General features: G+C 48.8%; 1 protein-coding gene across 3 annotated transcripts in view; it reads right to left on the reverse strand.

Annotated features, from left to right (window-relative positions):
* Pacsin2 (protein kinase C and casein kinase substrate in neurons 2) overlaps nt 1–24,305 on the reverse strand; it is a 91,473-nt gene that overhangs the window by 6,735 nt on the left and 60,433 nt on the right. For all 3 annotated transcript variants that reach the window (XM_052160155.1, XM_052160153.1, XM_052160154.1), the window contains exons 2-7: nt 21,583–21,715; nt 12,024–12,180; nt 9,733–9,968; nt 7,748–7,903; nt 4,855–5,030; nt 2,987–3,107 (exon numbers count right to left, since the gene is read on the reverse strand). In XM_052160155.1, coding sequence (XP_052016115.1) covers nt 2,987–3,107; nt 4,855–5,030; nt 7,748–7,903; nt 9,733–9,968; nt 12,024–12,180; nt 21,583–21,642 — 906 coding nt within the window. In that variant the 5' untranslated portion in view covers nt 21,643–21,715. The remainder of the gene's footprint in view (nt 1–2,986; nt 3,108–4,854; nt 5,031–7,747; nt 7,904–9,732; nt 9,969–12,023; nt 12,181–21,582; nt 21,716–24,305) is intronic.

Below are 24,305 nucleotides of genomic sequence, written 5' to 3' on the forward strand. Positions count from 1 at the left end.
GTTTTTTTTTTTTTTTTTTGAGACAGGGTATCATTGTGGTATTCCTGGCTGTACTGAAACTCACTCTATAGACTAGGCTGGCCTTGATCTCAGAGATCTGATAGCCTCTACCTCTGCTTCCTAAGTGCTGGGATTAAAGTCATGCCCCACCACTACCTGGCTTGTAGCACCACTTTTAATCACCGTGATGTGCTGGCTACTATTGGAGAAGATAGGTTAATGTCTGGTTGTGGATTGCCCTAGTGCTATTTTCATTTTGATGTTAATTTCACTTCCTCAAGAGGGGCTGCCCTAAGGAGTGGATCACTTACTCAGGTGATTTCATGTGAACATTCTCCCCATTTTAACTGGCCAAATAAAGTCTAGATCCTGTGATTGGGCAGGTCGGACTGGAGGTTTTAGAGAAGGGGAAGAGAGGAAAGAGAGAGGCAGAGGAGGAGACAGAGAAAGATGGAGGACGAGGAGATGGAAGGAGACAGAGTAGAACCACGCGGCCTGGAGAAGCCACAAGTAGCAAGGAATCTCCTAGCTGGGGATAGAGTAGTGTAGTGGTGGATCTGCCCAATCTAGGAATGCTGCTTATAAATAGTATAACTGAGTTGTGTGTTCTTTACAAGGGCTTATTGGGGTTGGAGATTTATTATAACAATGTCCCCAAAGGGTTTCTGTTTTCCAACAAGAAGATTTCACCAACTGTTGAAATATATAGTTGGAAAGGTTCTAGGTCATAATTTTCCAGAAAAATACCATGTGTTATCCTTAATGAGTTCTCCCTACCTCCCATCTCCAATTATCAAACAAGTATGATTATAATCAGAAGATGGCTGATCAGGTAAAAGTACTCGCCTTGAACGGGACACAACCTGGGTTCAAGCCCCAGACCCCAAGTAAAGATGGCAGGACGGTACAAGCTCTACAACGCTGACTTCTCACTCTACACTCCCTCCTGTCCTCTGCCTTCATCCTCCCTTATACACACACACACACACACACACACACACACACACACACACACACACACACGAATTAAATTTAAATCTAATGTACCATGGTGCACAGCTTTGTTCATTCTTACAAATAACAGGGTTACAAGTCATCTTAGATTTACAGTAAGCCTAGCTTTTGATTTTGAGAAAATAGAGAGGCCAAGAAAAACTGAGGTCTCTACACAGTCTTGGGCCATGGACCTCAGCCCAAGTCATCGTGTCTACTAATGACTGTGCTGATGGAAATAAGTGGGCTAAGACTCTGCTGGAGTCCCCAGCTCCCCACAGGACCTCTAATATAAATGGGCTCTAACAGGGCAGCTCTTGGGGACTGATGGGATCAGCACCAGGAACTTTGGAAGGAAAGGCTAATGTCAACCTCTGCCCCAGAGCTGGGGCAGTACAGACGGGACTGAGTGGGCCGACCATGCAGCAGCACACTTGAGGGTCCATGGGCTAGTCATAAAATAGGAACTTACTTCATCCTTGTGGCATGAAAAATGAAAACAATTTCATTAGAGAAAGTCAGACACAACCTGGAAAGAGCTATCAATGTGAACACAGGGAACCCAGGAGGCCTGCTTCCCAGTCAGGGCCCAGAGAGGAGCCCAGACTGTGTCTTCCTGGAGCCCTGCCAGTCTTTTCCACCGGTCCCCTGTTGGTAAAGCAGGCACTCTGAAGGAAGCAGCAAAGTAACATGCACATGGTGCCCGGGGCCACGCTAGAGCTGAAGCCAAGCTCTGCCTAAGACAGCTCTCAGGAGACTTCTTCCCAGTGTGCTGTGTCCATTTCCTCGATGGCCCCTTCCACTAGAATAGGCTCAGGACCCCATGTCTCCTGCCCCCCAACCCCCCACCACCCACCCCATCCCCGTTCTGCAGCCTCCCGATGGGGATATGTAGGGATGCTCAGCGCAGCTCCTGCCAGGTGGAGAAATCATGAATTTCCAGAGAACAGACGTGTGGAGGTGAGGAGTGATGCGGGTGCAGGAACTGTGGAAGCTGTGGGGAGCCCAGGTCTATCTGATAACCCAGCATAGATCAGGCTATGCCCTGCAATAACTCTGGGTTGCTATTCATACTTTCACATTAAGCCACGCAGGGATGCCTGCTTGCTCCAGTGTAAGGACAGACGCAGCCCAGGCTCCGGCCACTGTTAGGCTGGAAATCCACAGGGCTAGCTTTCCATGCTGGAGGCATCTGTCTGGCTTGGAGGACTCCTCTCAGTAGTTACAGGGTGGGGGCTCAGAACACACCCAGTAAATGAGGAGGGCAGAAGGCCTTCCTTCAGGGAACAAGGCTGGTGGTACTTCTACCTTCTAAACAGCAGTCAGAGGACTAGGTGAGCCTGGTGATCAAGCCTAATCTCAAGATAGCAAAGCCCTCAGAAATTTATAGCCCAAAGACACTGCACAGCCCACAAAATTGAAGATTTACAGCTCAAGACAGGAAAAAGCACCCAGAAAATGGTCAATAAAAGCAGCTCATTGATACTGACCTCATTGATGGGGCCCAACATAAGGTCTGGAGACTGAATGGCCACTTCATTTCTTTTTTTTTTTTTTTCTTTTCTTTCTTTCTTTCTTTTTTTTTTTTTGGATTTGGTTTTTTCAAGACAGGGTTTTTCTGTGTAGCCCTGGCTATCCTGGAACTCACTCTGTAGACCAGGCTGGCCTCAAACTCAGAAATCCACCTGCCTCTGCCTCCCAGAGTGCTGGGATTACAGGCGTGCGCCACCACCACCCGGTGGCCACTTTATTTCTTTATGGTGGAATAAATAGGTTTTTTGTTTGGTTGTTTGGTTGTTTAAGGAAGGGAGTGCCAATGGCAAGTGATGGTATCTAAAGGAATTTAGATACAGTGCCTGGGACACTAGACACCCATCAGGACAATTAAATATATGAAGCAGGGAGTGACAACAACATTTACAGCTCAAGTAGAGGGGCAGAGGTCTCGATCACAATTACAGGTGAGCAGAGCAGTAAGGCACAGTCTCCTTACCTCAAACTGTGGCCAGTTCATAGCCATGCCTGGCCCATGGTTAGCCCGGAACCACCTCAAGTCCTCTACTGCATCAGCTGCTTTGATGCTCTGCTCCAGCTCTCGGTAAATGGTTTTGTAGCTAAATCAAAGACAGACAGAAAGCTCTATAAAAGACGGGGCCAGCCCCCATTCCTCAAAGCCACAGCACAGCAGGCCCTGGAGCCTGCATGATCGTCTCTGTGGCCCTGTTCCAGTCTGTTTCCCATAGATGAAGAACACCATGTCCTGGCCATCACATGTACAGATGCAGACACCATCCTCTACCCACTAACAGGCAGGCAGGTAGCACACTGACAGTCGCCCTGCATCATTAGATCATTGTGTGCTGTGTGGGTAGAGATGTGCAGTCCCACAGAATCAGGTCATGGTGAAAAGAAGCCATTAGAGCAGAGTGTCAGAGTGCCCCCTCCATTTCTCTCAGGAGCTGCAGGTTTTCCTCCCCACATGAAAGGCAGTGTGATGGGAGGAGGGCAAAAGTACAAGACCCAGCCCAGCCTCCTGGGGCCAAGAACTTGGGTCTTGGCTGGACCTGGTATCTCACTTATCTCTGTAGGTGCCTTTTTGTTTTTTTCCCCTGAGCCTCAGTTTCCTTCTCTGTTGTGTGGATGTAATACCTATTCTGTTTAAGGATGGAACTGTGTTCTCCAAATACAACAGCTGAAGGCCCAGCCTGAGGATGTAAGCGTTGCTAAAAACAGCCTTTTAGAGGTGAACAACTTAACACAGGGTCAATAGTGGCCCAGTGCAGCAGGGATACTGTCCTTACAGTGCAGGAGAAGTCTGCTCCAGATACTCAGGGAAAGACGGCCAGGACTGGAGAGAAGTGGTCAGATGTCCAGGAAGCTGAGGACTCTGGCAGGAAGGACCTGCCCGGAGCCTTCAGGGGGAGTATGGCCACACCTTGGTTTATGACTTCTGTCTTCTAGAACTGAGTGATGAGCTTCCCTTGATGACACCCAGATTCTGTTACAACAGCCCTATTGGTGACTACACACGTGTCACCCTCCCCACAGGTGGCTCAGATCATAGAGACAAGCTGTACTGAATCTTGCCTTTGCCACAGGCCAAGTACAAAGGCAGTAGAAGGGGCCTCACACAGAAGAGCAGGACACAGCCCCAGCCCTGTCCTTGTCCCCCTGACAGCTGTGCAGCAGCTCAGTTTCTTCAGCATGACAGGGACAATACTGTCTACTCTCCAGGCTGTCACCGTGTTGAAACAGATGACAACAGAACACCTTGCAATGACTTCTTTCCATCGTTTTAAAGAGACAAGGGACATGCCATTTTCTACTGACAGCAAGCTTTGACCTGACATTCATTTCTTAAGGGTTCTCCCAGATGGATGTGGGAAGTGGATTTCTCTCTCTGTCCTCCATCACGTGGGTCCCTCGTGAGGCAGGCACACTGTATCACAAGTCAAATAGAAGTGTCTCACTGTTCAGTCTCCCTAAGACCTTCAGCCACCAAGATGTCAAGGCCAATCGGGCAGCAGGGATGAGAAGGCCTCATGAAGGTGTCTACCAATGACTGCTCAGGGTGCAGAAGATGTGAGGCCTGGGCAGGGCTGCCTCGGCCCAGATGGATTTCTAGAGTGCTGGGTCTGGCCGGTCCTGTCTTGACACCTGCCAGGCCTGTTTGGAGCTGACAGCATCAAGCCCACCATGCCTGCTCTGTTGAAGCCTTCCATGGCTGTGCTGGATGCTGGCTCTGCAAGCATGTATCTGGGGACCTGGAATGTGGTGTGAGAGGCAGCTGTGCATGACCTTGGTCTATTGACACTGGCCTCCTGTGACTGATATTGTTGGGTTTTGCTCAGGGGAACTTACCTAGCCACATTGGACAGGTCTAAGTGCTTCTGAACCTCCAGCAGAACCTCCCGGAAGAAGCGCAGGCGCTTCTCTTCAAATTGCTGGCACTGCTCGAACACCTGCTCCATGTTCTCCATGTACTGGGGTGTGGTCTGATCCAGCTCCTTCAGGGCCTTCTCATACTTGTCCTTGGTCTGTGTTCAGATGCCACAGAGGTTTGTTTCCATTTCACTTTTGCTTACTGCATATGCCATGTGGCTTCTCCACCCCACCCACCACAGGTAGAAGGGGTGAGAGACAGTCACCCTAGCACTCAGGTGGGCTACTGATTAGCTTATAAGGGCTCTAACTTCATTACAAAATTCACACCTGGATGGATTAAGGAATGGCCCAGTTTGAGGACGTAGGTCTCAGAGACCATGGCTCTGAAGGAGCTACCCTGTGAATCCCTCCTTGAGGCCTGTTTCTGCCTTCTCTACCACATGCTCCCACTGTCACGATGCTCTAACTTGAGCCCAGGTAGCCCTACCTGAAGTCTCCGAAACTGAACCAAGATAGACTGTTCTATCCCAAGCTATTTCTCAGGTATTCCACACAGTAAGAAGAACCGACTACCCGAGTGCCCTGAGAACTAAAGAGAACTAGGGGTCTGTCGGAAACTCCTTTTAATTCTATGCACAGGACCACATGCATGCACACATACACACTTCCAGGGAAGGCAGCCTGGCCACTAGAACAATTTCTGTCTTCTCACACTGGGGCACCAAATGTACTCCATTTAACCCGGGACTCAGGCTTAGAGTCCCCTTTTCTGTATGTTTTATGGAAACTTCTTTGAGCCTTTTCTGGCCTACTAGAAACAGTATCCACTCATATTCTGGGCTCTGTGTAAAGAGCCTTATTGGGGTGCCGTGCTGCCTGGGCGGAACCTGATATTGGCCAAGGACAAGGGCTTCAAGCAGGAATCGGACATTAGGGCATAACAGGGGAGTAGGTTACAGCAGGAATTTTAATGTTAGGGTGGAACAGGAGAAGCAGGCTTCAGGCAAGATTCTGGGCCTGGACAAGGAAGTGGGCTCAGGTATTTTGGTCATTCTGACAAACCCTTGGAAACAACTGTCACAGAACTTTGCTTATTGCCTTGACTATTTTGTGTTTACTGTCTTGCTTGTTCCTCATAGTACGACTATTGATCTTAATTCCTGCATGTAATCAAATTGGTATAAAAGTGGATTGGAAATTATTAAACCTACCCTTCAGTCTCAGACATTGAAGCCTCAGTCTTGACTGGGGTCATGCTGCAGTTTTGTCTAATTGTCTCTTTTTAATCCTCACTTCTGCGCTAGAGAACCTATTGACTGACTGAGCAGGCTTGGTCAGGCTGTTCTTGTTTTTTAAGCCCTTTCTTTGGCAACTGATTCCTTCTTCTGAACATAAGGAATGACCAGATGGGTCCCCCATGAAAAAAGAAAAGGTCACTTATGAAAGAACAGAGCTCCACAGACTTTCTGGAACTGCCAACTTTAGCACTATCCTGTGTCCCGACATGGAAGCCCTGGGTGGGAGCCCTGGATCACAGACCCCAGCACGGAGAAACTGGAGCCTGTGGAGTACCACGGATGGTACTCTTACTGGATCCCCACTTCCAGCTTGACTCTACTGAGGCTATATCCTGCCCCCCGAATCAACCAGGGACCAAGCACAGTCACCACTATTCAGAAAACCCCAGTGTAGATGTACAAAGTCCCCAGTGGCTTATCAGATGCTGTGCCCCTGATGAGAACCTCCTCTCTGATACATATTGCAGACACATTTCTGGCCTAGTCAGGAAGATAGTCTGTGAGGGGCTGGAGCTAGCTTGTCCTCCTCGCCAGCATTCTAGGGATACACAGATCACTCAGGTTCTGAGACTGCTGGTCCACCACCCAGGAAGGGAAAGTTCCAACAATCCCACTACTACAGCGTCTGCCTCCGTGACAGACAGACACTTCAGGTCTGTCAGACCCCATGCTCTGCACAAGCACCACACTGGTGGTATCTGTTCTGTGTGGTTAAAAAACAAGGCCCCTCCCTCTCCTTTCTTTACACACAGACACAGACAGACAGACACAGCATGGATGCACTTTTTTCTTCTAAGCACCTTCCTAGGCAGCAGATTCCTATGGTCCTAGCGATGTCTTTTAGTATTCTCAAGGTCTTATGTTTCTTGAACTTAAGTACCCATTCATATCTGGCATGGAGGCCCAGACCCCTCATCTGAGGCTGTTTTCAAAGCTCCCCTAGTTCCTGACCCCAACTACTAGAGCCATCGACCCTATGGATGGCATTTCCCCTTGTTAGGTATGGCAGTGAAGAAACCACAGTGCAGCCTCTGGCGTCAGATCGCTGCTCTCAATTACACAGCAGCATGTTACTTCTCCTCAATGACCTTGGCTCCTTACTCATAAAGCAGGAATGCCGCCACACAATCTGCCAAGGGTGTCAGGTATGTGCCAATCAGCTCAGCACTTGCACCTGCTGGCCTTAAGCCATGTTGGGACCCAGCCTGCTGTGACCTCACTCCATCTGCTCCTACAGACTCAGGCTGGCCAGACCACAGGCAGGGAGGCGGGTCCTGGGCCATCACTTATAGAGCAGCGGCAAAGGGGAGCGGAGAAGCCTAGCCCCCAGGAACTTGTTGATGACAAGATGCTAATTAGTATGTAATTCTTGGGATGCTGGGACCATCCTGTACTAGCAGGATACATCCGATTACAATGTGTTCTGACAAAACCATGCTCATATCATCTCACTGACCCACTGAGGTAGCCTGGCTCCTAGCAGAAGCAGAAGGGCTCCCAGGACCCCCAGACCGTGTGCTATGCACAAGTGACGCTGACATTCACCACGGCAAAGCAAGTCTGCGGTTTACCTTTAGGACATCCTGCTTGCACTTTTCTATCTTGTCCTGCAGTTTCTTCAACTGCTCGGGGTTGAGCGATGGGTCTGCTTTGCTGTTGGCCTCGCGAGAGACGGCCAGCTTCTCCTCTTTGCACGCAGTGTGGTGTGCCTTCTTTGCCGCCTCCACCTACAGGAGCGGACAATCTCAGTGCAGCTGTGCCTCAAGGTCAGACCTTCAGACAGCACACAGGCTGGGAACTGCAGACAAATGTCTGTGCTCGTCCCTGAGGAACTGGCAGGGCCTCGCTCTGTAAACATCTATCCACACATGGTTCTAGGCACTGAACCCAGGACAGCGATCAGCCCAGGACTTAACTTGTGGATTTGAACTAGGTGGGCATAGGCAGCACGACTGGATGTTGGAGTAAACTGGAAGGGGCTGCATGTTATGGAGGAAGATGAAGCCATGATAGAACACCAGCAGCACACAGAATTCCACAGAGAACGGGAGGGAACAGACCCCTGAGAGTGAAAGAGGTGTAAATTACTAAGGAAAAAGCCTGTCAGGACAGCCAAGGCAAGGATGCTCCAAAAAACCGAAAACCCAAACCAAATCAAACAGAAAACAAAAAATCTTGAAAGGTGTAAGGGTGCATGCAGGCAGATCTCTGTGAGTTTGAAACCAGCCTGGTTTAGATCCAGGACAGCCAGGGCTGTTACACAGAGAAGCCCTGTGAAACAAACAAACAAACAAACAAACAAACAAACAAACATTGATCCTGGGGTGTAGTCTCTCACGTGAGTAAAAGGCTTAAAGTGGCTGGCAGGGATTAGGTCACAATTCCCAAGGACTTTTTTGACAGAGCATCATGATATATTGTCTAAATTGGTCTCCCAAGTCAAGAACTTACATCAGGGGTTCTCAACCTTCCTAGTGCTGCAACCCTTTAATACAGTGCCTCCTGTTGTGGTGACATCCCCCCCCCCCCCCCCCGAGCCATAAAATAATTTTCACTTTACTTAACTATAATTTTGCTACTGTTATGAATTGCAAAGTAAATATCTATGTTTTCTGATGGTCTTAGGTGACCCCTGTGAAAAGGTTAATCAATCCCCCAGGGAGTCACAACCCACAGGCTGAGAAACACTGGTTTAGGTGCTAATCCCAGCTCAGCCCTTCCAAGGATCAGCAACTGTGCCTGGCTCCCTGAGTCTAACAACTACTTTACACACTCTCCCCCACTACCCCCGTGCCGTTCCTGCCTTTCATCCCTCAGAAATATATGCATACTCAACGGTGACGCCTGATTTGATCCCAAGCCACAGCTTTCCCTCTAGGAGAAAGAGAAGTATGCAGCACTGGACGCCTGGAGGGAAGACAGTTTCATTTATGAAGGCTCAGGGCAGGCAGTGAAGGAGCGATGGAAAAGCAAGACATAGTGCAAAGGAGATCAAGCAGATGGAGGTATGCAGAGCGACTGAGGGAAGCACAGCTCTCGGGAAAGGTGCCGGGTGGCATTCCGGGGAGAGGCGGAGGTCACACCACTCAGGATGAAGTGAACATGCTGAGGCCAGAATGGCCAATGACTTCCACCAGTCAGACAAGGCCACATGGGACTTAATGAGTTTGACTGGTGCTTTTGAAACAGTGGTGTGTGTTATATGCTAGTTTGGGAGAAAATCCTCACAAGGAAAAAGATGATTTTTGAACTAATCCTTTATATTAGTCCAAAGGTCTCCATCTCTGGCACAGGCATTTCCCCAGGCTGCAGAGAGAGTTGTTACTGGATGAGATCTTGAATTTACAGTCCGAGTCTACAATGGGCTGGGACGGATGACACGTAAAGGAAGCATATGAAGCAGGGTGTCTCGGGCCCAGGGATGGCCTGCTCTCTACCAGCTTTGTTCTCCTGTGGCTAAGGCAAGTTCCTGCAAGTGCGGACGGGAGGCCTGTCAGTGGAGTAGCCGCCCAGAGAGACAAACTAGGCTAAGTAAGAAGGCTAAGGAAGGGAGTACCTCTTTGAGCTTCTTGGCCCAGGGCTTCTGAGCCTTCCGAAAGCCATCCTCTGCTTCCTTGGTCTCCTTGAAGCCTCCCATCATCTGCTTGTGAAAGGCTTCCTTCTGCCAGTTCTTGATCTTCTCAAAGTCTTCATTCATCAGTGAGGCCTTCACTTCCAGGTGCAGATCACTCACCCTCTCTGCTTCAGACATGACAGCTATCCAGGCCTTCTCCACGGTCCCATACTGTGGTCCTGACCCAGGAGAAAAGTGTGTCTGTCACCTTAGCCTCTGCTAGCAGCAGACTTTCCTGTGACCCCCACAGCTGTCTACCTGGAAGCAACCCAGGCTGCAGACAATTATTTTCCTAAAGCCTTTGAGCTCTTATGTGTGTGTGCATGCATGTGAGTGTCCATATAGATGTATGTAATGTGTTCATGTAAGAGGATGATATGCATATTTTGCATGCACACGTGTGAATAAGTGTACATGTGACATGCATACACATCTTCTGTGGAGGCCAAGGCTCATTTAATCTTAATCACCTCTCTGTTTTTCGATACAGATCACGTGAAACCTGGAGTTCATGGATTCAGCTACACAGGTTGGCCAGCAGTTGCCCAGGACCCTCTAGCCTGTTTCACAGAGCTGGGATTACAGGTTCGCAATGCTGTGCTTGGCTTTTTATTTTTTATTTTTTTATTTTTTATTTTTGGTTTTTCAACAGGGTTTCTCTGTATAGCCCTGGCTGTCCTGGAATTCACTCTGTAGACCAGGCTGGCCTCAAACTCAGAAATCCACCTGCCTCTGCTTCCCAAGTGCTGGGATTAAAGGCATGCACCACCACTGCTCGGCCTTGACTTTTTAAAGAGATTTTTTTATTTTAAACGTGAACAAGTATGAGCATGTATGTGTGTGTGTGCGCACGTGCATGTGCATATGTGAGAGTGCATGCTCGCATTTATATGCATGCCCACACTGTGTGTACTTTTGGTGTCCATAAAGCCTAGAAGAGGACACTGGCTCCCTGGATTACGGTGCTGCTGAGCTGCCACATGCTGGTAACAAAGCCAGATCCTCTGAAAGAGCAACCAGTGTTGTTAAGCACTGAGCAGTCCCCCAGTGTCGTTGTCGTCACCCCCATCTTGTGCCTGACTGTTGCATAGTAAGGAGTTGGTACCCAGGCTGCTTGCCATCTAAGGCAGCTTCCCTGCTCCCTCCCAGTCTTTAAAACAATGTTTCCTGCATTTACCAATCTCAATTTGTTTAAAGATGGCCAGAAAAGGGAGAACTCTCAAAGTGAACGAAGAATTCTTGCTCCAATGACAGTCCATGACTGTGAGTGACCTCCTTCACGATGAACTTACCTTTATTCACTCCCATGAGCGCTGGGCCCAGAGGAAGCGTGTCAATGGAGACAGGGCAGAGGACATTTTGTAGTCCCAGGGGATTAGGGAAGACCACAGAGTCCTTTTCTGCTGGCCCAAGCCTCACTCCTCTCTGTCATGACTCGGACCAAGACTGCAGGTTGCTGGAGTGTTTATTACCCAGCGGTTTTCACCTGCTTCACAGTGGGCTTTGTTCTTCCCCTTCCTATCCGGACCCCTTCTCCAAAGTGACAGTCCTGACTAAGAGCATCCTTCCCAAGCCCTGGGGGACTAGAACTAGATGGGAATGAATTGACATAGTGTCCCCACACATCCAGACATGTGGGCTGTGCAGTTTCTCTGTCCTGCTTCCCTCTTGCACAATAGACTTCCTTTCTGCTGAGGAAATAGTCATCCTACAGGCATCCTCAGGCTCTTAGCAGCTGTCACTCCCCTGTGGGTGACAAAGAAGCGCTACAAAAGGACAATGGGGATCTTTGCAACTGGCAGTTTGATGTCATCAGAAAGGGGACAGAAGCTTAAGCAGTCTGTGCTTACTAGGTGACAGGCACTGTGCTACCTTCCTCCACCAAAAACAAAACACCACCACCACCACCACCACCACCACCACCACCACCACCTCCTCCTCCACCACCTCCTCCTCCTCCTCCACCACCACCACCACCACCACCACCACCACCTCCTCCACCACCACCACCACCACCACCACCTCCTCCTCCACCACCTCCTCCTCCTCCTCCACCACCACCACCACCACCACCTTCCACCACCACCACCACCACCACCTCCTCCTTCTCCACCACCACCACCACCACCACCACCACCACCACCACCACCACCACGAAAAACCTCACAGCCACAGGCGCTACAAGAGTGGTCCCTGGTGAGTGGGTAGCTGGTACCCTGCCTGGGCTTACTCACCTTTCTCTACAAGCTGTCTCCAGCGTCGGGCCCACTCAGTGAGCTGCTGTGCATACGCCTTCTCAATGCGTGCCCGCTCGTGCAGACAGTTCATGAGGTCACCACACAGGCGGTGGCCATCGTCAATCCGCCTCACAGTCCGTTTGTAGTTCCCAACCTGTGAGACAGAGCTATGCTGAAGGTGGGCGTTCAGCATGGCTGCCCACTGGCTAGGCCCTCCAGCACGGCTAGCCATCAGTGGCTGCTATGCAAGGCAGTGGGGTCCGTCATGTTCAGCCTAGGGGTTATCCCATCTCCCCAGACTGGTGGTTACCCCAAGTTGTCAGACAAGCCCCATTTTATTACCAACAGGAATAAGTCACCAAACTGGAGCTTCTGAGTATCAGATCCTATGGCAGAAACCAATTCGTAGGTCAGGGAAGGGGGCAGATAAGTGAGGGGCAGGACTGAGGGAGGGAGGGAGGCAGGTCTTCTGGTAGGGAGAGGAGAGGGGTGGCTTCCACAAGCAGGTAACACATAACACGTTCCACAGGTAAATTACCCAAATGTAGCCAAGGACTCCGGGAGAGCCTGCGGCCTTGTGCGAACGGAACCAAGCAAAGACCGCTGCCATACTCATCTCCCACCAGAGTAGCCTTGGTCCCAGGGCCTCAGTGTCACAAGGAACCCAAACCAACAGTACTTCCTGACACGACGGAGAGGCTCAGCACTCACAAGGCTAATCTGGAAATGAGAGGATCAGAAACTTTCCTGCAGGCAGTGGCCGGGATCTGTGGCCCACACTTCCCTGTTCCCTCTGAGCAGGCAATGGTCAGCCTTGTCCTCTGCCACAACCAGGCTCACTTCCTGTACACCAGGCCTGGGTAGACCCAGGTCACAAAAGCTACGCAATGCACAAAGCACCAAAGGCCTAGGGCACGTGGACCAATATCCCTGTCTTCCAAGGCAGGCTCCCAATGAAAACAGGAGTAAAGCGACAGTGACAGGAGAGCACTGAGTCAGCACACTTCTGCAAGTTAAGGCAGGACTTACGCTTCCAACAGCACATCACATGTTAAAGCTACACAAATGCACATCTGCTACCCCACCAAAAACTAAAGATTTCTGTTCCGAAGCAGACATCCTGAACAACTGTACACTATCAACACGGTCTCCTAACTATTACGTCTACAATCAATAGGGGGCGCTAGAGAGACAGATAAGCTGTCAAGAGCTCTTTCCAGAAGACCAAGTTCAATTCCCAGCACCTATGTACTGCAAGGGCAGATGGGTAAAGGAACACAAAAAGCGCTCAGGGAGCTCGTTACACCAATAGGCTGGCACACTGCAGAGAGCGAGCTCAAATGCAGGTACAACCGGGCAAAGGCTCTTACCGGATACAGTAGTGGAAGACAGACTGCTCTCAACACCAGGAGGTTCTGAAGTCATTAGGCACCCCTACACCTGAACCTTTGGACCACCCAGCACTTTGGTTTTAGGCTAATAACCTCGTGTCCCAGGCATGTAGGAGACTATTCCCTGGGGATAATATGGGATGGGTGGCACAGTAACGGACTGGAAGGCAGATGTGTGGGTCAGAGCAGCCTCACCACAAACTATAGATTTTATACAAATCACAAATGCTTGTACATGAAGCAGGGATAAACAGCTTCTGAAACACAGCAATAAGATCTGCACCACTGCAGGGGGGGTGGGGACAGGCAGGAATGAGAAGAGAGGTGCAGAGTGGGACCGGCCCTGCCCTGCCTGGCCCGGCCCACAGTACCTTGCTTGAGAAATGGTTCAGCCAGTCTTCTCCACAGACGGCCCCCTGGCCACTCACACTCTGGTGAGTCCATCGGCTAGCACTGGCATCTCCTGCACCCCTCCGCTGCCGGAACTTACTCCTCCAACCTGAGTCCTGACAGATACTCCAGCTAGGGGTCACATGTGCCCTTGCAAACAGAGAGCCCATAGCCACAGATTCTCAGTCACCTCAGGCACATTGGTCTTGGTCCTTAGCTAGACTAGACTTTCTTAGCCACAAGTGTCACACATCCTATCACTGTGAGTTGCATCACAATAATATTTGTGTTTGGCCAGGCAGGGAGTGATGGTCCCATTGTGACACACCATCTTATGCACTCTTACTGGGTGGGAATATTAGTGCTCCCATCTTATGAAGAGTTATGACCAACCATGACCCATGGGTGCCTCTGGGTCAATCAGGGGGATAAAGGGCTGCAGGGCAGGGCCAGCGCCCACTCCTGTTTCCACTGTATCTCAAAGCAGCTTCATCCCAGGAACCCCAAGTCTGTATGCTACTAAGACAACTTGACCCTTTACCCTCATAATGAAGGCTCAGGAACCACATCTGCCCCCCTCATCCCTGGAAGAGGGGAGCTTCTGTCAGCAGAGGGCTGGCAATGTCCCTCCAGGCAAGGCCATGCTTTGGAACTCAAGTGTCTGGCCCAGTACTGATACAGGATGCCCACAAGCTGCAGCACCTTCTCTGCTGGCTTGGAAGACATGGAATGACAGACGGGTGGGCTTGGAGGAGTGCTTAATTACCGCTCTGCGGGTGGTGACAGTACCAACAGGCCTTCTGGGCTATTTCTTCATCTTGTCCACCCAGGGAAGCAGGGAGGAGCAGCTTAGGTGGCCTCCTCCAGTTCTGACCTCCACATCATTCTGCTCTCCTGAGAGCAGAGCTTCCTGACCAATGAGTGGAATATGCCAACCAATAAATTACAACTAAAGAGACAATAACATAGGTAAACAGATCAGAAGAGTTAGGAAAGCAGAGTAGCTGGGCATGGGAGTGGTATTGTCGGAGCCATTAACAAACAGCCGAGGAAAAGGTTCTTGGTCCCCCACCTGTGATAACAAGAGAGGCTTAGGTTCCAATACCAAGTAATTTTCAGCCCTGGCATTCATTAGAGTCAGTGCAGTAAGTGAGCCCGTGAGGGGAGCAGGATAGGGGTAGGTGGTGCTGCTGCTGCTGCTGCTGCTGCTGCTGCTGCTGCTGCTGCTGCTGCTGCTGAGGTGTGGCTGCTCCACTTCATCTGCTTTAGTGCTGCTCTCGGCTGTCCAGGGTCTGGTGAGCTGGGTCAGGGTACAGATGGGCTGTAGTCCATTTTCTGGAAAACCACTCCCAATGGTAAGTAGTGGCGCTTGTGATTGGCATTTACCTGTTATTAGTCCTTCCAGGTCTCCAGAGGTAATCTTGAGGGCCCTGACACAGGTGCCCAATGTTTATGAGCTGCAGTATTTCCCTTGTCGTTTGTTTTTTTTTTTTTTTTTTTTTTTAAATTTTATTTCACAAAACATTCTAGTGAGCAATGCTATGAGAGACGCACGGGAGATGGAAGTGTCTACCACGACATGAACATTTATGCTGACTGAACAAGGCAATATGCATGACATCCATCTGCCATAATGCCCCTGGGGACTGACCCCTGCAAAGGTCCTAAAGGGAGTAATGGGGCACAGGCATTATATCCAAACAAAAAATGCGTTCTGTTTGGAGAAGTTAAAGCAGGAAACAATGGCGCTTAAGGACTGTGTGGAGTGCTGGAAGCAGTTCATCACATGTGAGTGCAGTCATCACATCTCACCCTGGGGAGGCCACCAAGGGCTGCGGGGCTTCATCAGCAAGTGTGTTCTTTAGCATCCTCAGAAGAGAATTGTGGGCTCTAATACTCAATATAAAGATAGAATCTTGTTGCTGTTACAATACAGCTTGCAAAGTTAAAGAATGGACATAGAAGGAAGACATAATTTTAGACTTTATCAAAGTAGCAGGTAATCTAGGAATCAGTTGAACACAGTAAATACTGTCAATAGGTTAACAGGCTAAAGTTTGTGTTTTATGGCTTTGAGTGCAATTTTCTTTCCTTTTTTTTTTTTAAAGATTTATTTTATGTATATGAGTACACTGTAGCTGTATTCAGACAGACCAGTAGAGGGCATCAGATTTCATTACAGATGGCTGTGAGCCACCATGTGGTTGCTGGGAATTGAACTCAGGACCTCTGGAAGAACAGTCAGTACTCTTATCTGCTGAGCCATCTTTCCAGCCCATTGAGTGCAATTTTCAACTCTAAATGTTGTAGAGAAACTCTCCCTAGAATGGCCTTCAAAATTTAAACTCTTAGGTATTGAGTACTATATAAGCTATTCCTTCATGGGAACTGGCATCAGTGAATATTATATCAATCAGGTCCAGTGTAGGGCTTGAAGTAAGAGGAAAAAAGCTCTTTCTGGTGATTTGTCTTAACTCCTAAATGGGCTTCCATGGAGGATGATGATTATTTAAACTCCCCGGAAAACCAAAAAGTACTTACTAGCTTGAAACAAAGAATGATTAATGGCTGTTAAGACATATAATACTTTCCATTGTCCTTTAGATTTTTTTTTTCTGGATAACAAAAATAGAAGTTTTGGGGACTGAGGCCTGGTCAGTATGTCTCAGATATTTCTGTTCTTCTAATTCCTGGGCACGCTGCGGTTGCACTTTACTTAAAGGCCACTGTTCCATCCAAACAAGTTCATGTTTTCCATTGAATTTTTATGGGCTCAGGAGGTGAGGTAAAGACCCTAATTGGATCTTAGGGCTGCTGCAAGAGCTTCTGCAAAGACAATGGCAGGATGTGCCTGGGGCCCTAGCTTTTGACATGACAGGTTCCAATCACCCAGAGGGGCACCCTTTCTGGGGTCTACCACCCTTTGCAGCTTTGCTATGGCCTCCCCATAAGCAAGCTGGTGCACAGTGCCAGCCACCTTAACATGCTGCACTTCCATCCCACACAACGTTGTACTCGAGCCAGAAATGTAGTAAAAAGCTTTAGTAGGTCCTGTCTTTAAATCTTTGAAATTTGCGGTGTCCCATGAAGAGCATAGAGTCTTCCAAGTTCTTAGGGCACACAGATGAACTTGACCAAAATGCTGAGGAAGTCCAGGAGGGGTCCGTGCAGCAGGTGATGAGAATGTTCCTTCCCCTGTAACATCTCCACATTCTCTGCTACACCAGAATTTCAATTTCTCCCAGTCTGAAGTCCACACTGATCGTAATAATGTGCCTTCCAAATTAAAAAAAAAAAAATCCTGAGGGCTCATATATTCAGGCCAGCTGTGGCATCTTGTGGCATGTTTAAATTCATACTTATACACTCTAGTAACTGCATGACATGAGACTGACAGGCAGCCCACTGCAGCTGGTCTGTCATCCTGACAGGCAGCCCACTGTAGCTGCTCTGTAGGCTACTTTGTGGGTTCTTTTTTCTTCCACTTTTCTTCATCCCTCGTCTTCCACCCTTTAAACCCCCTAATACGAGAGAGAAGGGAAAAAGAATAGAGTTTGTAAAAGGGGATGATGTTATCTTTAGACTATGTCCTGCTAGCCGGGCAGTGGTGGCCCATGACTTTAATCCCAGCACTTGGGAGGCAGAGGCAGAAGCGGGCGGATCTCTGAGTTCGAGGCCAGCCTTGTCTACAGAGTGAGTTCCAGGACAGCCAGGGCTATACAGAGAAATCCTGTCTCAAAAAACAAAAAACAAACAAACAAACAAACAAAAAAAACCAACCAAACAAACAAAAAAACCAAACAAACAAAAAAAAAAACACCAAAAAACCCAAAACAAAACAAACAAAAAGGACACTACCTCCCCCTGATTAGGGAGGTCAAGTTTCTTGGGGTAAGTTTGATCTTTGCTGTCAGGCTGTCAGGATATCTAATTTCTTCTTTGTGCATAACTGCTTAGCAAACTGTGACCAACAGCAACCAACCAACAACCCCTCTTGAGCCCTAGCATTTATATATCTTCTGAAAAAAGTCCCCAGAATTCCATAGTCACACAATCTCAGAAACAATCTGCAGCTGGCAAAATCACTTCCCTGGTAGAGAATGAGGGAGATGATAGGCGCTGCAGACAGTCTGAAGCAGACCCATATCCTACACCTGGAATTAAAGTGAAAATGGTCTTATATAGTACTTATGCGTTTTTTGAAGACTAAAATTCCCACTACAGTCCACAACTGCTGGATGTCTCCAGGTCATGTGGATACCTTGCTAAATGTCTCTGCTGTAGGATTTGACTTCACTGGAAAGGAGAGGCTTCGGGTTGCTCATTCGGCCAGCAATCACCCTGACCAGCACAAAGCCATGAAAAGGATATCAATGTGGCTGCAGCAGAGACTCGTCACTTTAGGCTAAAGTTCAAGGAAGGCTACAAGGAGAGCACTGAGGCCTTCTTGCTGGAAGTATCCTCTTTTGTGGCAAGAATTTCTATTAGTGCCATCTTGATTTCTTCTTTGTTGTTGTGATCACTGACTTAATCTTTATCTGCTCCTGGGAAAGTCCGCAGAGCTTTACCTGCAGCCCGGCACCCAACTAAAGCCATCACTAACAGGCTAGAAAGGTTCAGGCAAGGAAGCTGGAGCTTTCTTCTTTTTTTCTCTACACATTATTCAAAGCTCTCTGCCATAGCTCTATATCAAAACTACAGGAAACCAAAGATGTGTCTGTACGATCTCAGACCAAAACTTCCCTAACGCTGGCATTTGCCCTTTAATTCCTTTCTCTTTTAGCAGGCACTTTACCACCTGCATTTGAGTTGCTCTTTGACCCAAAGCCAAATTACCCATTTTGTGCCCAGTTTTGCTTTTTAAACCAGGGGTTCCCTTTACCCTGTGTATTCATGTCTCCCACATTTGGCTGCCAAATTACCTTTGTTACCAGGGCAGCTCCTAAAAGACAGCAATGACCACGGGACAGTAAAAGCTGCAGAGATAACCACTGCGGAGATGGTTTCAGGGAACAGCATCTGCTTTATTGCACACGAGCCACGTACATAGTGGAAACCTATGGAGTGCTTAGCACATCACCTCAGACGAGACAGTGAGTGCTCGGACCCACAAGTCTCTTCAAAAGAGCACATTAAAGGAGTGCAGACTTGTCCATCCACAGGCTGGCCACCAGCTACTCACACTACTTCAGAACTCAGTGTGCTGACTTCTGGATATGGCGGGCCACACTTCTCATTTAGCTCAATGTGTAAGAAAATGCATACAGCCCAATCTTACGAGGCACTTTCTTACTGAGATTCCCTCCTCTCAGATGATTTTAGCTTGTATCTAGTGGACATAAAACTAGCCAGCACATCCATGAAGAGTGAGCCACTCCTCAGCTTCCATGTTGCTAGAAGACAAGTGACAGACAAGGAGTAGGAGGACTTTGCTGATCCCTTGCTGCAGCTACGAAATCTTTGGTGACATCCAGGGCTTGAATATTTTATCACAAACCCACAGTATCTTAGTAAGTCTTGAAGGACTGCAGGATAGTCTAGTCTATCGTCCCAAGACTACAACCTGTAGCTCGACTGACTCCCTGTCACAGATGCAACATTGTATTCACACCTTCAGGGAGACCTGGGCTGAAATGCAGGGCCTCCATCTCAGCAACTTCCTATGACCCATCAAAGGCCTATTGACCCTTCCAACAGGGGTGAGTCCTCTGCTCCTTTTGCCCCCATCTTCTACTGATCTTTGGGTTTTAATTCGGTGGCACTTGTGCTTTGAGAAACCAAACTCAGGGTACCTGGAAAACTTCATGCCCATGTGTAGCTTTCAGGGGTCAGATGGTGCTCTCTCGTTCTCATCTCTACAGGGTTCTGAGGATCTTTCTTGGGGAACATGGGTGGGTGTTCCCATGAACCACTAGTCTGCATCACACGTCACTGGGCTCGCCGTTGGCACGGGTGATGCTCGCTCCCTCCTTAGCAGGCCCTAAAGCCCGTGCTGGATTCAAGGTTCAAGGATTTGCTGGAGCTGCTGCTGCTGCTGCTGCTGCTGTACAACAGGCAGCCTCTGTCCCAGCAAGACTCACAACAAGACCTAGCTCCCTCCTAGCCCGGTGCCAGACCCAGTTCTGCCATCCTCTGTTCCTGGAACTGGTCATCAGAGGAAGGGGAAGACAACAGGCTCACCACTCAGCAAAGAAAAGAAAGCAATTTACTGCTCAGCAAAGGAAAGGGAAGAGAAAGAGATGGGGTTTACTGTTCAGTGAAGGAAAGAAAGGAAATAGGGTTCGTTGCCCAGTAAAGAAACCCCTTGCTCTTTGATTGTTTAAAAGTTCAAATACCAGTGAACAAATTTAAAGATAACTGAATTATCAATCTTTAATCAGCTATTCAAACTGTCAACCTTAATAATGAGTAATGTGGAGCCCCTAAACTCTTAATTGTTGGATCCTAATCCTAAAAAGCAGAATACATGATATAAAAGGGGAAAGATGTGTTTAATCATAGCCCGCTGGGCGGTGGTGGCGCACGCCTGTAATCCCAGCACTCTGGGAGGCAGAGGCAGGCGGATTTCTGAGTTCGAGGCCAGCCTGGTCTACAGAGTGAGTTCCAGGACAGCCAGGGCTAGACAGAGAAACCCTGTCTCGAAAAAACCAAATCAAAAAAAAAAAAAAAAAAAAAATCAGGACAGAAACAGATAGTGAAGTCTGACCCTCTGCTATCTTTTCAGACCTGATGATCACTTGTTTCCTGTAACAGCAGGTGACAGTTTTTAGACACATGAACTTAGCAAACACCAGGACTGCACAGTCCCCTTCTCCTCCCCCGAGCCTCCTGTGTCAGAAGGCATCCACACTGTGCCCAAGACGGTGTTCCATCTCATCTAGCTGCCTCTCTTGGTGCCAGTATCAGCCCCTCTGTTATACATAAAGACTGATGCTCAGGTGAAGTGGGCAATGTGTCCAAGGTCACATAGCTGTCACTGCACAGCTGGGCCAAAGCTGACATGCCAACTGGCTGCAAGCTCAGTTCTCCTCACTCTGTCCCATGCAGCCCAGAATGGAAAGAAAGTTGCAGGGTTTTTTCCATGAGGATAAAATATGCTTAAGAGTTTACTTTCATGGCTGGAGTCAAAACTCAAGTGTTAGGACGCTTGCCTCGCATGCAGGAGGTACAGAGTGCTACTCCTAGTGCCACTACCACCACCACCAAAAAGAATACAACCATCTTTACTTTAGTAGACAGGAAACATAAGTGGGGCGAGGGAGAATAACTTCCAAAAACAAAAACTAGTCACAAGATAATTCCACCAGGAAGGGAGTTCCCAGGATACAGGCTGCAGGCAGATGCTCTATCCAGACCCAGGCCCTTTGTGCAGCCCTCTGGCCGCTTGCCTGAACTATGCAAAATAATGTCATACTGTGGCCACCCATGTAAAAATAAATGCCGTCTGTGAGACTGAGCCAGGTTGCCATTGTGTGTTGTTGCCCACCGGGTAGACACCCCAGAGTGTTAGAGCACAAACCACCAATTGTTTTAACAAACGCCCCTTGGCTTATGAGGAGAGCAGACAGTCCAGGTGAGCTTGCACCTCTGCTGAGGATTCAAACCTTTCAGCACTCCCTAAAGACCAATGCCCTATTTTCCCCCACAACCCATTTGATGGCAGGGCCCAGCTGATTTTGAGTTCTGTTCATCTCCTCCTGACTGTACCAACACCACTAAGGTACCCTGGATGCCAGCAACCTCGGGTCTGCATTCATCAGAAGGGGAGGCATTACCTCCCAGAAGCTGTCGCTGGACACTTCAACTCCCACAGAATCATCGTAGGTAACAGACATTTCTGCAGAGGATGAGGGGGTGGCAGCAGACACTCCAGTTCAGGGGTCAGATGTGCAAAATCTGCAGACAGACCTATGAAAGGAAAACAAACAGCTGTAGTTTTCACATTCCAGAACAGAAGGCAAGGCGTCTTTCCGGAGTCCCTGCACCACCTCAGCATGCTGGTCTCTCCAAGCATCAGGCCCTGCCACTGAGTGTCAGCACGCTAAGGTCCCAAGTACCCCCACGGCTCCAGAGCTCTAGTCTCCATGTGTCCACTATGACTCCAGGGTCACCAGTGTACAGGGACAGCACAGCAGCTCTTCTATAAGCCAGCCATAGTCAAGTCAGGAGGAGGGTGATGTGCTCACATGGTTAATGAAGTCAGTGTGGTGGCTAGTCTTGGCTGTCAAGCTGACACCATCTAGAATTAACTGAAATTCAAGGGACTGGGTGCACCTGTGAGGAAATTTTTTTCCTCTTTTTTTTTTTTTTCTCCTGAGACGAGATTTCTCTGTGTAGCCCTGGCCGTTCTGGAGCTCATCTTGTAGACCAGGCAGGCCTTAAATTCAGAGATCCACCCACCTGTCTCTGCTTCCTGAGTGCTAGGACTAAGGGTGTGCACAACCACACCTGGAGAGAGTTTTCTTGGTTAAATCATTTGAAATGGAACGACCCACATCTCTAAAGGCAGGCTGTGTCACGGACATGGAGGAAGGGAGCTGCTGCTCTCTGCCTCCCTGCTCTTGCTGACCCGTCCACGCCTCACTGTAATAGCCTACTTTGAAGACCAGCTGAGACATTCAGCCTCACGGAACAACTACTGGATTCTTGGACTTTCTGCAGGGAGATACTATTGTTGGAGTAGCTAGCTGGACCAGAGCCTATAAGCTACACTAATAAATTGTGTGTGTGTGTCTTCACTCTATCCCTTTAGAGAACCCTGTCTAATAAATACAGTTAGCAATGACAATTAAAAGTTACCTGACACAACAAGTGTCCACCCAGCACACTGCCCAAAGATAATGAGAAACACTAGGTTCTGGATCTAGGTTTGTTAGTTATTGTTTCTGGGACAGGCATTCTCTCTGAGACTGCCAGCTTCTCTTACACAGGGAGCAGACTGGTGACCGACCACCTGCTGCCAGGAGCTTTCTGTGTTCTTCCTGAAGGCACTTAGTTCAGTCCTAACTGATAATCCTGAGGCGACAGTCTTCACATGCCTCTTTAGATGAGGGAAAGAAAGGGGAAGGAGTTTGTCTAGCACAGGATGGGGGTGGTGATGGATAAAGGCTTAAGTCCTGTAGAGTGCTCACAGCAGGGCTCTCCACCCTCCCCTCCAGAGCCGGCTGAAGCACTACCAGAGAAGTCTTCGGCCTTAGGCCTCCTGGTGGACCAGCAGTCCACCTCACTGTGGTTCTGACTGGTGATTCTACAAGGCCTGGCGTAAACTGCATGTTACCCCAGGGAGTGTCTTCTCATCACTTCATGCTGTTATTTATCATGAATTCTTAATCTTTTAAAAATATTTCACTCTTTTGCCAGGCAGTGGTGATACATGCCTTTAATCCCAGCACTTGGAAGTCAAGGCTCTCTGAATTCCAGGCCAGCCTGGTCTACAGAGTGAGTTAGGACAGCCAAGGCTACACTGAGAAACCCTGTCTCCAAAAAAAAAAGGGGGGGGGGCAAGAAAAAATGTTCATTTTTATCGAGGGGTGGGGGAAGGTGAGGAGGGCAGAGGGTGGAGAGGGAACACACACAAGGACCAAACTCCATCCTCTGCTGTCACTCTGGCCCCCACAGTCGGAGCAGTGAAGGCTCATCCACCGGAACTCTTACTGTGGCTGGTGCTCTCCTGTGAGCTCTTCAGGAGTCTCTTTTGCTGATGGCATTCACCTTTGCTCCTTTTACATGTGTTGTGCGTGTCTTTTCAGTTTTACTTTCCTTATCCAGAAATGGTACATATACGATAAGACACCTGAGTCGCTTCTTTCTGTCCATGTAGAGGGCAAATTGTTCGAAAGCTGTCAGCTGGGGTTTCTCTCCCTTATTCTTTGTCTGTCCTAGCCACAGTCTTCACTGCTGTACCTGAGTCTCACAGAACGCCCTTCCCTCCCGCCCATCTTTAGAGAAGCTAGCCATAGTCCTGTGTATCTCCAAATACAACCTTTCAACTTGTTTCTTTAGTTTCATCAAACAACAAGGTCTGCTTCTTGTCTATCTGGTGGTCAAAGTGGATCCAAGACAAAGAATCCCATCTCTGGAAATCTGTAACTGGTAATGTGACAGAATCAGCACCCAGCCTCAGGAGCACACACACAGGAGCACCCTGTAGCGCTGAAAGTCTGAGTCCTTTCACAGACCAGCACTGTGATCACTAATTCAATATGGCAAGATGATTCAGCACAATTCCCAGGCCCACATGAGTCACCAGCCACAACTAGGCAGAGCCAGTCAGGAGGAAGAGCAGAAGGAAGGAAAACCTGAAACATCCACCAGGAGTCAACATAGACAGGAAGGGCCTGCCACACCAACCATGCATTAGTAACTGCTCTAGGCAGGTCTCATTCATTCATCCAATAAATACGATTCCAAGTCTCAAGAGCAGGCCAGTGTCAGGGATACAAACAGCCCACGGGCTATACCTTAATTCTCTGCATGCTGTGGTACTGAACACCTAACT

The sequence above is a fragment of the Apodemus sylvaticus genome, chromosome 17, assembly GCF_947179515.1.
Source record: "Apodemus sylvaticus chromosome 17, mApoSyl1.1, whole genome shotgun sequence".
Taxonomy (NCBI): Eukaryota; Metazoa; Chordata; class Mammalia; order Rodentia; family Muridae; genus Apodemus; species Apodemus sylvaticus.